At 41.1% G+C, this 15,363-nt stretch overlaps 1 protein-coding gene across 1 annotated transcript; it reads left to right on the top strand.

The window, feature by feature from the left end:
• Positions 1-483: 483 nt before the first annotated feature.
• Positions 484-14,470, top strand: LOC100555334 (fatty acid-binding protein 5). Its single transcript, XM_003219552.3, has 4 exons — positions 484-710; positions 8,829-9,001; positions 13,949-14,053; positions 14,209-14,470. Exons 1-4 carry the CDS (start codon positions 632-634, stop codon positions 14,257-14,259), a joined length of 408 nt encoding a protein of 135 aa, XP_003219600.1. The 5' UTR covers positions 484-631; the 3' UTR covers positions 14,260-14,470.
• The last annotated feature ends 893 nt before the right edge of the window (positions 14,471-15,363 follow it).

The following is a 15,363-nucleotide window of genomic DNA, read 5'->3' as shown; positions in this document are numbered from 1 at the left end:
GCTCCGGCGGGAAGGTCATGCCGGCCGCATGACCTTGGAGGTGTCTATGGACAGCGCCGGCTCTTGGGCTTAGAAATGGAGATGAGCACCAACCCCCAGAGTCAGACACCAATGGACTTAATGTCAGGGGGAACCTTTACCTTTTTAAGACAATCGGAGTGCATGGCTTCAAGTAGTACTCTAATTGTGAAAAATAGCCTCTAAAGCCTCCTTTTCCAGACTACAAACTCCCATAGCACTGAGCCTTAGAATGAAAGCGGTGTGAAAGGGCATTCATTCTACAGTGTGGATGGACGCACGGCATGTGCCTAGAGGTGGGGAGGAGAGGAAAAGAAGGGCCAGGGCGCGCCTCCCCTCCGGCGGGAATGAAAGAGAAGAGGCGCCTTCCTCCGCCTCCTTCCCTCCCTCCTTCCCTCCCTCCTTTCTGACACGGAGCCCATCATCCTGCGTCAGGCACCGGCGGAGAGCGGCCAGGGCGGCATCCCTGACGTCGCTCTCTCCCATTGGCCCCACCGGCAACATGCGCTCCGCTCCTCTCGTATAAAGGCGCCCCTGGGCTCCCCGGTCGCCCCGACTCCAGCCCTCCTTCGCCTCCTGCTTCTCTTCTCACTCGTCCGAGGCACCCACCACCATGGCCAACGCAGAGGCATTCCTGGGCAAATGGCGACTCATTTCCAGCGATAACTTTGAGGAGTACATGAAAGACCTGGGTAAGGGGAGATGAAGGCAGAAAGCAAGGAAAGAAAACAAACGAAGAGAGGGGAGGGGGTTGCAGTTTCTCATGCTGTGGAAATGAGCAAAGGAGAGGATAAGCAGAGTGGGATTTTTCAATGAATGAATGAACACACACACACACACACATTGAATGTGTATTAGCACACATAGAAATACATTGGGGAAATCACCTGCCTGGGATGTGCTTCATGTTTCTATGCACCATGGCGAGGATGAGCAGTGTGGGATTTTTTTTAAAAAATAATTTTTTATTAAAGTTTCCATTTGTGTACATACATAAAAATAGAAATGGAAAATGTGGGGGAAGGGTAAAGTTGAAAAGGTAAGTATGAATTTGGAACATCTATGGATATCAACAAAAAAGCACTATGGTTATAAAAGGGAAAATCTATAGGGAGAGTATGGGAAGGAAAAGGAATTGGGGAAAAGTGGGGGAGACTTTTTGGTCTTCCGTTTACTATTCTTTGCGGTCATAACATCACTTACTAAATTTCTTTTAGTTTTTGGTTTCTTTCATTTTTACAATTCTCAGGTCCTTCTATTGTTTAAATTCCCTTTTCCTTTTTCTTATATTCTTCGTATTTTCTCCAGTCAGTTCTTTTTATCGCATGTCCTCTGTTTGTTTTCATCAGATAGAGCAGAGTGGGATTTTTTAAATATATATTGATATCAATATTTATGTTATGTTGGGAGAAGCCCCTACCAGGGATGTGCTTTGTGTTTCTGTGCATCATGGAAACCATCAAAGGATCTAGATCAGTGGTTCCCAACCTTTCCTTGACCAGGGACCACTTTTTTAAACCCGTGACCACTATCCAACATTAGTACCAAAAGAGTTACAAATCAGTTTTTGGTCAGCTTTAGATACAGTTTGGTTATTTTGGATGCTGATGCAGAAATTTTTAATGGATAGACCACATCAGTTCTAGTTTCTGATACAGAACATATTTGTCATGTATATGTGCATTGAATGTTTGACATGTATATGTGCATTGTAATCCACCCTGAATCCCCTTTGGGGTGAGAAGGGCGGAATATAAATACTGTAAATAAATAAGAACATATGCCATCCAGGATGATCCAGTAGTTGCCATTTGCTTGCCCACAGAAAACCATATTTAATAATCTAAAGCTGATTTTCCCTGCATGTCTTGCGGACCTTATTTTAGGTCTTGCAGCCACAGGTTGAGAACCACTGATCTAGATCTAGACCAGTGGTCCTCAACCTGGGTCCCCAGATGTTTTTGGCTTACAACTCCCAGAAATCCCAGCCAGTTTCCCAGCTGTTAGGATTTATGGTAGCTGAAGGCCAAAACATCTAGGGACCCCAGACTGAGAACCACTGATCTAGACACTATACTCCTATTTATGCAGCTTAAAAAGCTAGTGAGATTTTGGCCTGCACAAATAGGAGTCTAGTGTCTAGATCCAGGGACGTCATGCTTCCCCTCTATTCTGCCTTGGTCAGACCACACCTGGAATTACACTGTGTCCAATTCTGGGCACCACAGTTGAAGGGAGATGTTGACAAGCTGGAATGTGTCGAGAGGAGGGTGACTAAAATGATCAAGGGTCTGGAGAACAAGCCCTATGAGGAGCAGCTTAAAGAACTGGGCATGTTTAGCCTGCAGAAAAGATGGCTGAGAGGAGACATGATGAGGGCCATGTATAAATATGTGAGGGGAACTCATAGGGAGGAGAGAGCAAGCTTGTTTTCTGCTGCTCTGGAGACTAGGACGCAGAACAATGGCTTCAAACTATAGGAAAGGAGATTCCACCTGAACATTAGGAAGAACTTCCTCACTGTGAGAATTGTTCAGCAGTGGAACTCTCTGCCGCAGAGTGTGGTGGAGGCTTCTTTGGAGGTTTTTAAGCAGAGGCTGGATGGCCATCTATTGGAGGTGCTTTGAATGTGATTTTCCTGCTTCTTGGGCAGCGGGTTGAACTGCATGGCCCACGAGGTCTCTTCCAACTCTATGAATCATGTAATAAATGACAAAGCAAGAGTTGGGCCATTGATTATATGAGAAGATAAGCAGAGTGGGATATATATATATATATCACACACACACACACACACACACACACACATACACACACACATATGTCCAAATGCATCTCTCTTTATGAGCCAGTGGGAGCATTAAGGTTGGCTGAGGAAGTCCTGCTCTCGGTCCCACCACCCTTGTAGGTGTGACCGGTGGGGATGAGAGACAGGGCCTTCTCAGTGGTGGCCCCTCGGCTGTGGAACTCCCTCCCCGGTGAGATTAGATCAGCCCCTTCCCTTCTGGCATTTAGGAAACAACTTAAAATGTGGTTTTTCAAGCAAACATTCAGGGAGTGAGATGAAGTAGTCTAATGATACCACAGTATTGTGCAATGTTTAATGTTCAATGTTTTATATTTTTGTCTATGTCCGATGTTTACAGTTTAATGCTTTTAATCTATTGTTATATGCTGTTTTAGATATGCCATATATTTTATATTTTATGTGAGCCATTTAATTTTGCCATTTTTTTTGCTGTGAACTTCTTTGAATCCCCCCAGGGGTGAGAAAGGCGGTACATAAATGAAATAAATAAATAAACATGTTGGGAGAATTACCAAAGTGGGATATGATTCATGTTAGGAAATAATTGGTCAAGGGATGGGCGATGGGGGATGCACTGAGTATCTATCTGAGCAGAAAGAAAGGGAGAAAATCCACTTAATGAATGGGTGAAGTGGAGAAGGGGAGGAAAAGAGGGAATTGCGGTTATGGATACTGTGTTGGGGTGAACTAAAGGTAAAGGATAAGCAAAGTAGGGTTTTAAAAAAACATGCATACAAGTATGTTGAGAAAATCACCAAAGTGGGATGTTCTTCATGTTAGGAAAGCACTGGTTAAGAGGGATGGGCGTGGGGAGATGCATTCCATGTGTTAGGAGAAAGAGAGGAAAGACATTTAATGAAACAGTGGAGTGCATGGTGGAGAGGAATCATTGCAGTTTAATGCTGCCTTGGAATAAATAATAGAAACAAGAAAGAAAGAGAATAAGAATAGAACAGAGATTTTATTATATATATACACACACACATACATATATATATATATCTGTCTGTTGGGAAAACTTCCTAAGTGGGATGTACACACACATATACATTGGAGAATCACCTAAGTGGGGTGTGCTTCATGTTTCTCTGCCCAGCTGATGTGCATTTTGCAGCCAAAGAGTCACACTACAGTCTTATTATTTGCTTATGTTGTGTACAAATCACCCTGAATATAGAGATTTTGCACCTGTCTCAATAAAGGCAGGGACTGCAGCCCAAAGCTTTGCTCCAGATCCCACTAACCTAGTTGTCTTCTCTCTTAAAATGGCGTCTTTTGATTAAATGAATTATTGATTGAGGCTTTGTCTGAAAAGATTCTGTCTCATTCTGCTTTCCGCCATCTCAGTGTGTCATAGTATTTGCTGTGTCTATGTGTTCCATGTGTACAATTGTATTCATTGTCATGCATTTTCCAAATGCTCTTTTCCTGAGTGTGGGTGCACCATTCTTTTTGCAATAGATGCACAGACAATAAAGAGCAGGAGGACTCTGAAAAGAAAATGGGAATTAAGCCATCTTCCTCTGTGGGGATGACACGTCTTTCACGCCCGTCTTTCACGCCCCGCTCCTGGGAGGATCTGGGATTAGGAGCTTTGTGTCTCATCTGCCTGGCTCCTGGGAAACTGAATGCTCTGCCCAAGGTCTACGGAGGGGTCCTCTAGTAGCTGGCAGACAAATGGGCATTTGTTTCAAATATGAGTGCTAAGTGGGGGAGGGAGAGGAATCCCAGGCCTTCTGCACAAAACAATATGTGAGAAGCTTTTATATGAGTGAGTGATGGGGGAAGGAGGAGGGTGGATGGGAAGAGAGGGGGAATTCAAGGAGGTGGGAAAGGGGGAAAGGGAGTGAGACTGATCTGCTACTTTTTGCCTGGTTCTTGAAGGAGAGCAGCTGGCAATTACCTTTGAATGCAGTACCTTCTGTACCCATTGATTCTGCAAGCATGGATTCAAAAATTCATGGCTTGAAACGTTTTTTTAAATCCAAAAACCAAACCTCACTTTTGCCATTTTATGAGAAGACCACAATTTTACTGCTCCATTGTATATAATGGGATTTGGACATCCACCAGAGGGTTCTGCAACCAAATCTAAGTAGATATCAAGGGGGTCCACTGTGTCAAAACACAGTGTGCTGGACTGCAATTCCCATCAGAACCAATCAGCATAACCAATGGAGTGAAAAGTTGAGTCCTGGAATGGCCCAACCCTTACTTTGCCACTGTTCAACAGTGGAACTCTCTGCCTCGAAGTGTGGTGGAAGCTCCTTCCTTGGAAACTTTTAAACACAGGCTGGATGGCCCTCTGCCATGGATACTTTGTGCTTTTCCTGCAAGGCAGAAGGTTGGACTAGATGGCCCATGTGGTCTCTTCCAACTCTTTTATTCCATTATTCTATCTACTTATTTTACATCCATCATCGATGGCTTGAAAATAAGTTTTTAAAAATCCAAAAAGCAAATATTTGCTATCTTATTTGAAGACCATTTTGCTATGCCATTGTATATAATGACATTGAGTATCCATGGGTTTTGGTGTGTGTGTGTTTGTGTGTGGGGGGTTCTGGAACCCAATAAATATCAAGGGCCCATGTTCCAAAATACACATTTCTGGACTACAGTTCCCATCAGCCCCAGATAGCCTAGCCAATGGAGTAAAATGCTGAAATCTGAAGGGCTCAGCCCTTGGGATAGCACAAGCTCTGTGTTTTATTACATTCCATCTAGACGATTTTGGTTCTGAGGGAAACTTTACAAAAAGTATCTTACTTTCTACAGAGTACTTAATTCTAATGAGATAAGCAGTTTTGCTGCAAGACAGGAAAGATACCAGGATGATCAAGCTTCATGAATCCACGAGTAGAACATGTAGTCAGGTGATCTCAGTTCACTTCCCTTCCACCCGCCACATAAATTAAATGGTACATTAACCAGATTGGAAATGAATCGTTCTGTGTTGCATTGATAAGTCTCCAAGTTTAAGGTATGTTTAGAGAGCAGTAGCGCCCGCTGAGGCTGAAACCTAAAAGAATAACACATTCATGAATGAATATCCGGTTGTTTAGTTAGAATCTTTCTTCTATCTGTCCTTGTGGATTAATTTCATTAAAATGCAAACAAAGTTCAGTGATGGCTCTTGGACAGGGCTGTGCACATGCTGTGTCCAGTTCAGAGTCAGAGGCCAACAATTTGCAGATCAAGCTGAATTCTGTGACCTTTATAAAATGAACAAAGAACACAAAGTTGCTTATTTTTTCACACCCTATCAAAAATTCAATCTGTTTCTGCCTCTTTGGGGCAATGGAAAGATTGTACTGTCATTCCTAACCCAGTATGGCATTCCATACTTATATTGGCCTGATTATTAAGGACTAGAATCTTAGTTTGGATGCTGGAAATAGTAATGCTCAGTTCATGCAAAGACTGCAAAAAAGGACTGCAGAATAACTCTGACACTGTAAAAATAAAAACATGGACTGACGACTGAATGACTGAATGACCTGAAATTCAGCGAGTTGCCAAGAATTTTTTGCCTATGGAATCACAAATAGTATAGGCTTTCCAAATTTTCCAACAGTTTCAAATTGGAGGTTCATTTAGTTCTGGCATCTAACAAAATAGATGCCATCATACAATGGACTCAAGAGTTCTTCTAGAATTCATACTGTTTTATACCAGTTTAATGGTCATGGCTCAATGCTATAACAATCATGGGAGTTGTTGTTTTACAAGGTCTTTGGCCTTCTCTACCAAAGAGTGCTGGGCCCTCACTAAACTACAAGTCCAATAATGTCATAGCATTGATAAGGAGCCGTGGTGGCACAATGGGTTAAATCCTTGTGCTGGCTGGACTGCTGACCTGAAGGTTGGGTTGCTGACCTGAAGGTTGTCGGTTCAAATCCGCGAAATGGGGTGAGCTCCCGTCTGTCAGCTCTAGCTTGCAGGGACATGAGAGAAGTTTTCCAGCAGGGTTGGTAACACATTCGGGCGTTCCCTGGGCAACATCTCTGTAGACAGCCAATTGTCTCACAGTAGAAGTGACTTGCAGTATGTTCTCAAGTTGCTTCTGAAACCATAAAAAATAGCATTGAACCATGGCAATTAAAGTGATGTCAAGCTGCATTAATTCTACAATGTAGATGCACTTCTGAGTAGTTTTCCTTTGAGGATCAGGGAGAAGAAGAAAAAACCCTTTCAGTGCTTTCATTGTCAGCTCAGGAGATTTACGCTTTTTAAAACACATTTCAAGTGGCTTGGGCAATTGTGGGTGTGTATACTTTTCTCGGTTCATCATTGGCCTCAACTTGCTTATTCATTCTTGATGACTCACTCATTGAAAAGCACTATGAAATCTATTTGTAATGCTTTTTGTATGATGAACAAGCATGCATGAACATGATTCTTCATTTTTCGTAGTAGTAGAGTCTGAGAACCCCAGTATCAGGACCAGAAATCTACGTAATGTCGAAATCTTTCTGAACAGAACAGGAGCCCTATAATTAAGCAATCAAAGTCCCGCAAGATAAATATATCTTGATACCTCTTGCTGATTTCTTTCTTCCCTCTTATTTTTTTTTTAAAAAAAACAATTTTTGTTGATTTCAGCAGAGCTTGACTGGAAGGATCGCGCATCTCAGATGTGTATTTAAAATCTTATTTTCCATCAGTGTTGTGAAGAATAAATGCCTTCATACCACAAGATTTCTTTCTAACCTTACTGCAGTGCAGTGGATATACATGCTTTGCAGAGTTTGGATTAAATCCACTTTCTGAAGGTCAATCAAACACAATGCAGTTATGTGAAGGGGGAGAGTCCCTTCGCCAGGTGCATCTGCACTGCAGGATTAAAGCTGTTCGACACCACTTGAACTGCAACAACTCAATTCTATGGAATACTGATACAGTAGAGTCTCACTTATCCAACATAAACGGGCCGGCAGATAGTTGGATAAGCAAATATGTTGGATAATAAGGAGGGATTAAGGAAAAGCCTATTAAACATCAAATTAGGTTAGGATTTTACAAATTAAGCATCAAAACATCATGTTATACAACAAATTTGACAGAAAAAGTAGTTCAATACACAGTAATGCTATGCAGTAATTACTGTATTTGCGTATTTAGCACCAAAATATCATGATGTATTGAAAACATTGACTACAAAAATGTGTTGGATAATCTTGAACGTTGGATAAGCGAGTGTTGGACAAGTGAGACTCTACTGTATTTGTAGTTTAGTGAGCCACTGACACTCTTTGGCAGAGAAGGCTATGAGACCTTGTAAAACTACAACTCCTATGATTTCATAGCACTGAGCCATGGCTGTTAAAGTGGTGTCAGACTGCATTAATTCTACAGTGTAGATCTGTCATGGGCAAACTTTGGCCCTCCAGGTGTTTTGGACTTCAACTCCCATCATTCCTAACAGCCTCAGGCCTTTTCCTTTTCCTTTTCGCCGCTTAAGCGGCGGAGGGGGAAAAGGAAAGGGCCTGAGGCTGTTAGGAATGATGGGAGTTGAAGTCCAAAACACCTGGAGGGCCAAAGTTTGCCCATGCCTGGTGTAGATGTTTTCTCTCTCTGCTCTGGAACTCTCTTCCATGGGAGACTCGGCATGCTAAGACACAATGATTTTAAGTGTCCTTAAATTTAATTGTACATGGTTTCAATTTATTACCTCTTGAACCCTTCTTAAATCCCACTCCAGGAGAAAGGCAGCATATGAATCAAACACACCAATAAATAAAAACCTGTGACAAATGTTGTAATGTGCTGAGTTCTTGTGAAAGACCTGCTTCTCCTGTTGGGCTGAATTAAATTAAAGTGGCTTTGATGAACCTCTTGCTACCCCGAGGTGCCGCAATGCCACAGCTGATTTGGTGGATTTCTCTTTCTTCCCCAGGCTTCCTCATTAAAACGTTAGCTAATCTTTGGTGGCTTCACCAGGCCTGTGCTTTCCCAACTCTGTCTAACAGGTCCCTTTCTTTCTTTTTTCCTTTGGTAGGTGTGAGTATGCCCATGAGGAAGCTAGGAGCAATGGCTAAGCCAGACGTTATCATCACCAAGGATGGCGATACGTTCACAGTGAAAACAGAAAGCACTTTCAAGACATCGGAATTCAGCTTCAAACTGGGGGAGAAGTTTACCGAGGACACGATAGATGGCCGGAAAACTCAGGTAAGGGCAGATAGATATGGGAGTCTTAGGTACTACTCCCAGAATCTTCCTCTCGACTTTGCTGGTGGAGCAGTTCTGAGAGCTGTAGTCCAGAAATAATTTCATTAAGCTCTGAAAGAAAGAAAACAATGATTCAGGGGCTGGTTTGAAAAAATGTGATGATGGCAGCACATGTCACTGAATCTGCAGTGAAAAGTTGTTGCAATTCCAGATTGGAGCCATTCATCCTTCATGAATATTATCATTTCCTTCCACTATCCAATCTGCTAAGTGTTGCCACCTTAACAGATCACCAGTATAAAGTGAGTTTTAGAGGAATCTATTTTTATGTCCATGACAGAGAAGGAAAGCTAGTAGGAAAAGGAGTGATCCCAGTTCCTATACTGGATTGCTTTAAAAAGGGTGGTAAGATATCTCAAAGGTACTATTGGATATTGTCTAGTTTTTGGCCATCAATCAGTCAGGCTCCAGCATGCCCCGCTGCGCAGCTCTGCTTCTATCTGAATCAATCTTCCTCCGAAGATACACCAGATTCACACTCAAGCAGGCTCACCAAAACAGCGGGTCTCGTCTCTGGTCACACTCGCAGCTCCAACTTTCTCTCCACTCCAAATTCCAGAATCAGGTCCAGTCTGTGATCTGGTCCAGTCTAGGAACTGGTCAGTCTGGGCCCATAACAAATTGTCAGAGTAATTTCAGCGCAGCAGTAGTTGGATGGAGTCAGTGGAACGCAGAACGAAGAGATACCCAGAGACGTTGGTAAAACTATATACAAAGTTTTACTGTACAAGACAAACAGGCTTGCAGACAGTAGACACAGGACTCTCACTCTAGGCAGACAGAACAGAACTGAACTGATGCAATCAGTAATGCATACACACACTTGTGTATGGACACTCCCCAGCTCCAGCCACACATCAAGGTCATCACAGCTTCTCAGCAATTAACTCTTTCCAGACTATAGTACACTCTGGATGATGCAATCAGTATGCAATACTGGCAAGACACAAATTTCATTTAAACACTATCTATACACAAATCTCACATTAACACCTATACTGTTGGTTTGAATGGTATAAATTACCATCTTCCACTAGGTATTTTTTTTGGACTGCAACTCTTATAATCTCCAGCCACTGGCAATGCTGATCAGGGAACACAAAATCCCAGGTATGTCAAAATAACATTAATACAGGCCCTGAAAGGTTCACACTTTGGGTGTAGACGGAATATAGAGGATAATAGTTGGATCTTGGCACACATGTGCTGGCCTTGGCAGTGACTTCAAACTATGAAAGGTTTTGGAAGTAAAAATCTCCAGGTGAGTCTAAGCCCTCTTCCACACAGCTGTATAAAATCCATATTGAACTGGATTATATGGCAGTGTGGATTCAGATAATCCAGTTCAAAACAGATATTGTGGATTATCTGCCTTGATATTCTGGGTTATATGGGTGTGTAGGAAGGCCCTAAGTGTGGATGAAGAAACAGTGAAGCCAAGAAAGCATTCATGAAGTATGGCCACTCTGACAGTCCCTTTGCTTTTATACCTGTGCTGTCAAAAATAGTAGTGACAGCATTCGTTATATGTAATACTTAACTATAGTTTAGGATTACAAGAGTTAACGTGTGTTTCTCTCTTTTTGCATGGCTGTGAGGAAGAGATCAGAAGTTTCTACTTATGTTTTGGATTAGTATCTAAACAAAAATAGAAGAGTTTAACTTCTACAGCCATACTAACCATGCTGGGAGATTTTAGGAGTTGTTACCCACCCAAAATCTTTCCCTAAGGGCCCTTCTACACAGCTGTATAAAATCGAGATTATCTGCTTTGAACTGGATTATTTTGGTTGTGGGGCCAGGCCTTCGAATAACAATTAGCAGCACTAATTATTATTATGTACGCTGGAACTCAATTGACAGACCCAGTCTTTTAAACTTGAACACGCCCATCTGTATTTTATAATGTGTTTTATGAATGTCTGGTGTAAGTTAATAATTTTAACTGTTCTATAGTGCATTGTACAATTTTTATATATGTGTTTTATTGTAAGCCGCCCTGAGTCCCCTGTTGGGTGAGAAGGGCGGGATATAAATATTGTAATAAATAAATAGACTCAGATAATCCAGATCAAAGCAGATAATGTGGGTTATCTGCCTTGATATTCTGAATTATATGGCAGTGTAGAAGGGTCCTAAGTTTATTTCAGTGAACCATTGTCAATCTTAACAATCTCTGAGGATGCCTGCCATAGATGTTGGTGAAACGTCAGGAGACAATGCTTCTGGAACATGGCCATACAGCCCGGAAAATTCACAGCAACCCAATCTTAACAATGGTTCACTGAAATAAACCAGTTTTATCAGCAATGCCTTGAAGTTGCCTTCTTTCAAAATAGCAGTCATGAGGTTATAACCATAGCTTGACTGCGTTTAGCTGACATGGCAAGCTGTTGTTAGTAAAAGTAAAAATGTTGAAATATCTCTTTGTGGTTAGGCCAGAGCATGGGAGGGGAGTGTGCAAACCCAGAGCTTGCTATGACTCATTCTTGTATGGTTTAGGATTATTTCTGAACCAGCAATTTGCATCTCAACTGCTTTGACAATAGAAAACTGCTCTTAAAGTTGTCCTATACTCACCAAACAGGTCAGTTAGTATATTCATAGTTAGGCTAAATAATAACAAAGAAAATATCAAAAATCGCCAACCAGGTGATTTTTTTTTCTAATGGACCCATACTTTTTCTGTTACAAAAAACCCCTCTTTGATCCAAATGTGATAAAAGCATACCTATGAGGCCTAATGGACCAGTTTCATATATTTGGATAACAAAAGAATGTGCTGTTCTACAATGAATGCCATGGATTTATATTTGATTCATACCTCCTTCTCCACATCAGGTCACAGACTCTGCCCACATGATTTAGTGGATTTTCCCTGGGTGTGCCATGCTTGTGGTAAAAGCCAAAAAAGCCCTGATTTGCCAATCTCAAAGCTTACTCCTTTTAACAGGCACAGACTGATCCTGCAGCCCTTTCATGTCAGTGTGCATTAAGGCTAGGTCTACACTATCCTATATCCCATGCCAGATTATTTGCTCTGAACTGGATTATATGGATTAAACCTGCCGGATAATCTGGGATCAGATCCTGGGATATAGGGCAGTGTAGATCTAGTCTAAGATTGCAGGATTTGAATCTTTTCCCAGATATGAATACTGATTTCAAAAGGTCTCGTTCACGTCCCAGATTACTGCAAGAACAGATGCCAAGAAAATGTACATGTGGGCGCTGGCAGTCTAGTGTTATTCAAAGTAATGACATCCTGCCAAAACCTTTCCCTAATCTCCAATTAGCATAGTTCCCAAACTGGTTTTACATCTGTCTCCAAAGTAGTGCTAGACCTGAGTACTTCCAAAAGGAGCTGCACGTGGCATGCTATGGAATTTACAACTGCATACAATGTGCTCTCACTTTTTAAAAATGAAGTTTGATAAAAAGAAATGCGTCTTAGTTGGAGCTATACATTGAGCAGAATTCTTCATTTCCCAGAGCTGGTTCCATTATGAAGCAAATTAGGACACTAATAGAATCTGGGATATGGTTTACAATGACAGTATGGGAGACCCAGGCTGGTTGAATTCATTGCCACAATCATTGCAAAAGTTCTCCAGGTACTTCGTGCAGTGCTGGGATATCTTTAGTTCTCCAGATATGGCGTATTGGACCCAAACACTCACAATACCTCTGACTATTGCCCCATCTGCACTGACATATAATTCAGTTCAACCTGCATTAAAATGGCAGTGTAGATGGGGCCAAAGTTGCCTGAAATATTTGAGAGTTATCCACCCAGGCATCGAACTGGATGATATGGCAGTGTAGACTCATATAATCCAGTTCAAATCAGATAATCTGGGATCAGATATTGGATTATATGGTAGTATAGAAGGGACTCCAAATATCTGGAGGTCCAAATATGTCCCTCCTCAGCCTTAATCATTTCTCTGTGGATTGTCCATGTGCTTGAGCATCATTTGAATTTTCTGTTTCCCCTTTTTCTGCTAGTATTGCTCTTACCTGGCCAACATGAAATTTCTGTCAAATGCCACTATTGTGTTTTACAGAGAAAAATGTACAACTGTATAGGCCAGTCGCAAAAAGGAAAAAAAAACCAGACAGCAATATAGGTCAATCTGTCCACATACTCATTTTTAAAACAGACATTTTAAAGCTTGAAGGTTGTATTTGATTTGTTGCTTGACCTAATAGGGTCCTTTTTGATTTTAGAGGAGTGGGGAATTTGTGTAGATTTCTGGGTTTTTAAACAATATTTAAGTCTTATGTTTGTCTTGTTACAGAAAACATAGCCATTAGCTATGAATTCCCTGAATTAATGAATAACATGAGCTCTCTGGGAAGTGTATGCTAAGGAACTTGTGGAGGGAGGGAGACAGAATTAGAGGAAAAATAGATGTACAAACTGACCGGGAAGTAAGGCTCACAAACTTGGTTAGTTTTGGTATGTGTATATATTACGTTTGCATTCTGTCTCCTTTCTTTTTGTGAGAGGAACTTTTCACATCTCATGACAAACCTGCATATGTGAAATTTCCCCCAAATTATAGGCAGATGCTGCCCATGTAAAACCTAGAGATGATCAAGGAAAACTGCTGCCAATTTTGGAACCAGCAGATCAAGGTCAAATATACCCAAAAATAGGTCAACATTTGAGGCACTAACACATGTGTTGGCCAAAGCCATCTTTTATCAATTTTGCATGGGCTAATTAGAAGGGCAGACAGTTCCCTTCCTACTTTGGATTATGCAGCTTGCAGCGATATCAAAAGCATGGGAACTGTGGTTTTGCCCTATCTCAAGGCCAAAGTATGAATTTGGTTTAGTAAGGAGATAGCTAAGTAACAACATTCTTATTCTTTTTTACAGACCCTTATCACATTAGATGATAACAATGTATTGACACAGAAGCAGCAGTGGGATGGCAAAGAGACCACGATAACAAGAAAGATAGAGGATGGGAAACTGGTTGTGGTAAGTGGAATTTTTTCTCCCATTTTGCCTTCCAGATTTTTGCACAATGGTCAGAACATAACATGTTTCAAGCATAATAAATGTCCATCTGCATTGCCCTTTTTTTTGCAGCAGTTTGAATGAAACTTAATGAATGAACCTTCTTTGTTTTCCAGGAATGTGTCATTAATAATGTCAAATGTACCCGGGTGTACCAGAAAGTATGAAGACACGGGCTTCCATCTGGAAATTGGGAGCTAATGATATACAGTTCAGTTCCAGGAACAAACTAGACAACACTCTACATTTCCCATCTCTTCTTTCCCCTTCACCTTATTTTTCAAATATTTTTGGAGGAATCAGTACTGTATACAATTAAATTTTGAGTCTTTGATGTAACTACTAAAAACTATTAAATGTGAGAATTTCAAGTACAAATGTTATAACTGTGTTGTAATTTTAGACCATTTTCTCCATCACTGGAAGCAGTTGTAGAAAATTCCAGTTAGATAAATTATGCTGTGGGAATAAATTAGTTTACAAGCTACATTGCCAAGAGAATGCTGAACACATGTTTAGCATGTTTAGCAAGTTACTTTTCTTAGAAGTCTAGCTGAATTTAATGGCACACCCTGGTTCTGATTCTTACACTTGGATTCATCAGGAGAAACAGGATTTTCGTTCATTTGCTTATACAGGCAGTGGTGTAGCCGCCAAATGGAGCAAAGACTTCAAGGATTTTGGGCATGAATGGTCAAAGGATTTGTCTTCCAAACATTTTTTAACATCTGCCGTCATGAGCCATAGTTATCACAGCATGAGTTAAGGAGAGTTGTAGTCCAACACGATCTGGAGAGGCCACACACTCAAGGCCCTTCCACACAGCCACGTAACCCAGAATATCAAGGCAGAATAACACACAGTGTCCACTTTGAACTGGGTTATCTGAGTCCATACTGCGATATATCCCAGTTCAGAGCAGATAATGTCGGATTATTATTATTATTTATTCAAATAGACATACATTTCTAAGTGTTTGTTGCATACAGTGCAATATTTTCCAGCTATTAATATCCCATAATAATTTCTCAGATAATATATTTTCTTTAGGGGTCACAGTCTTCTATTTAAATAGTATTTAAAGTGTATATATAAAGGTATCATAGACTCTAAATTAATATCCGTTTCCTCCGTGTCTACAGTCTTATAGGTTCCCCTGTGTACATTTTTAGATTAGTTTTACATTGAGATGTTGGATCATTGGTTGATAATGTGGGATTTCATTCAGCTCTGTGGAAGGGGCTTGAGTGTGTGGCCCCTCCAGACCTTAT

This window comes from Anolis carolinensis, chromosome 4 (assembly GCF_035594765.1).
Source record: "Anolis carolinensis isolate JA03-04 chromosome 4, rAnoCar3.1.pri, whole genome shotgun sequence".
Lineage (NCBI taxonomy): Eukaryota > Metazoa > Chordata > Lepidosauria > Squamata > Dactyloidae > Anolis > Anolis carolinensis.
This window is presented reverse-complemented; position numbering and strand designations above follow the sequence as displayed.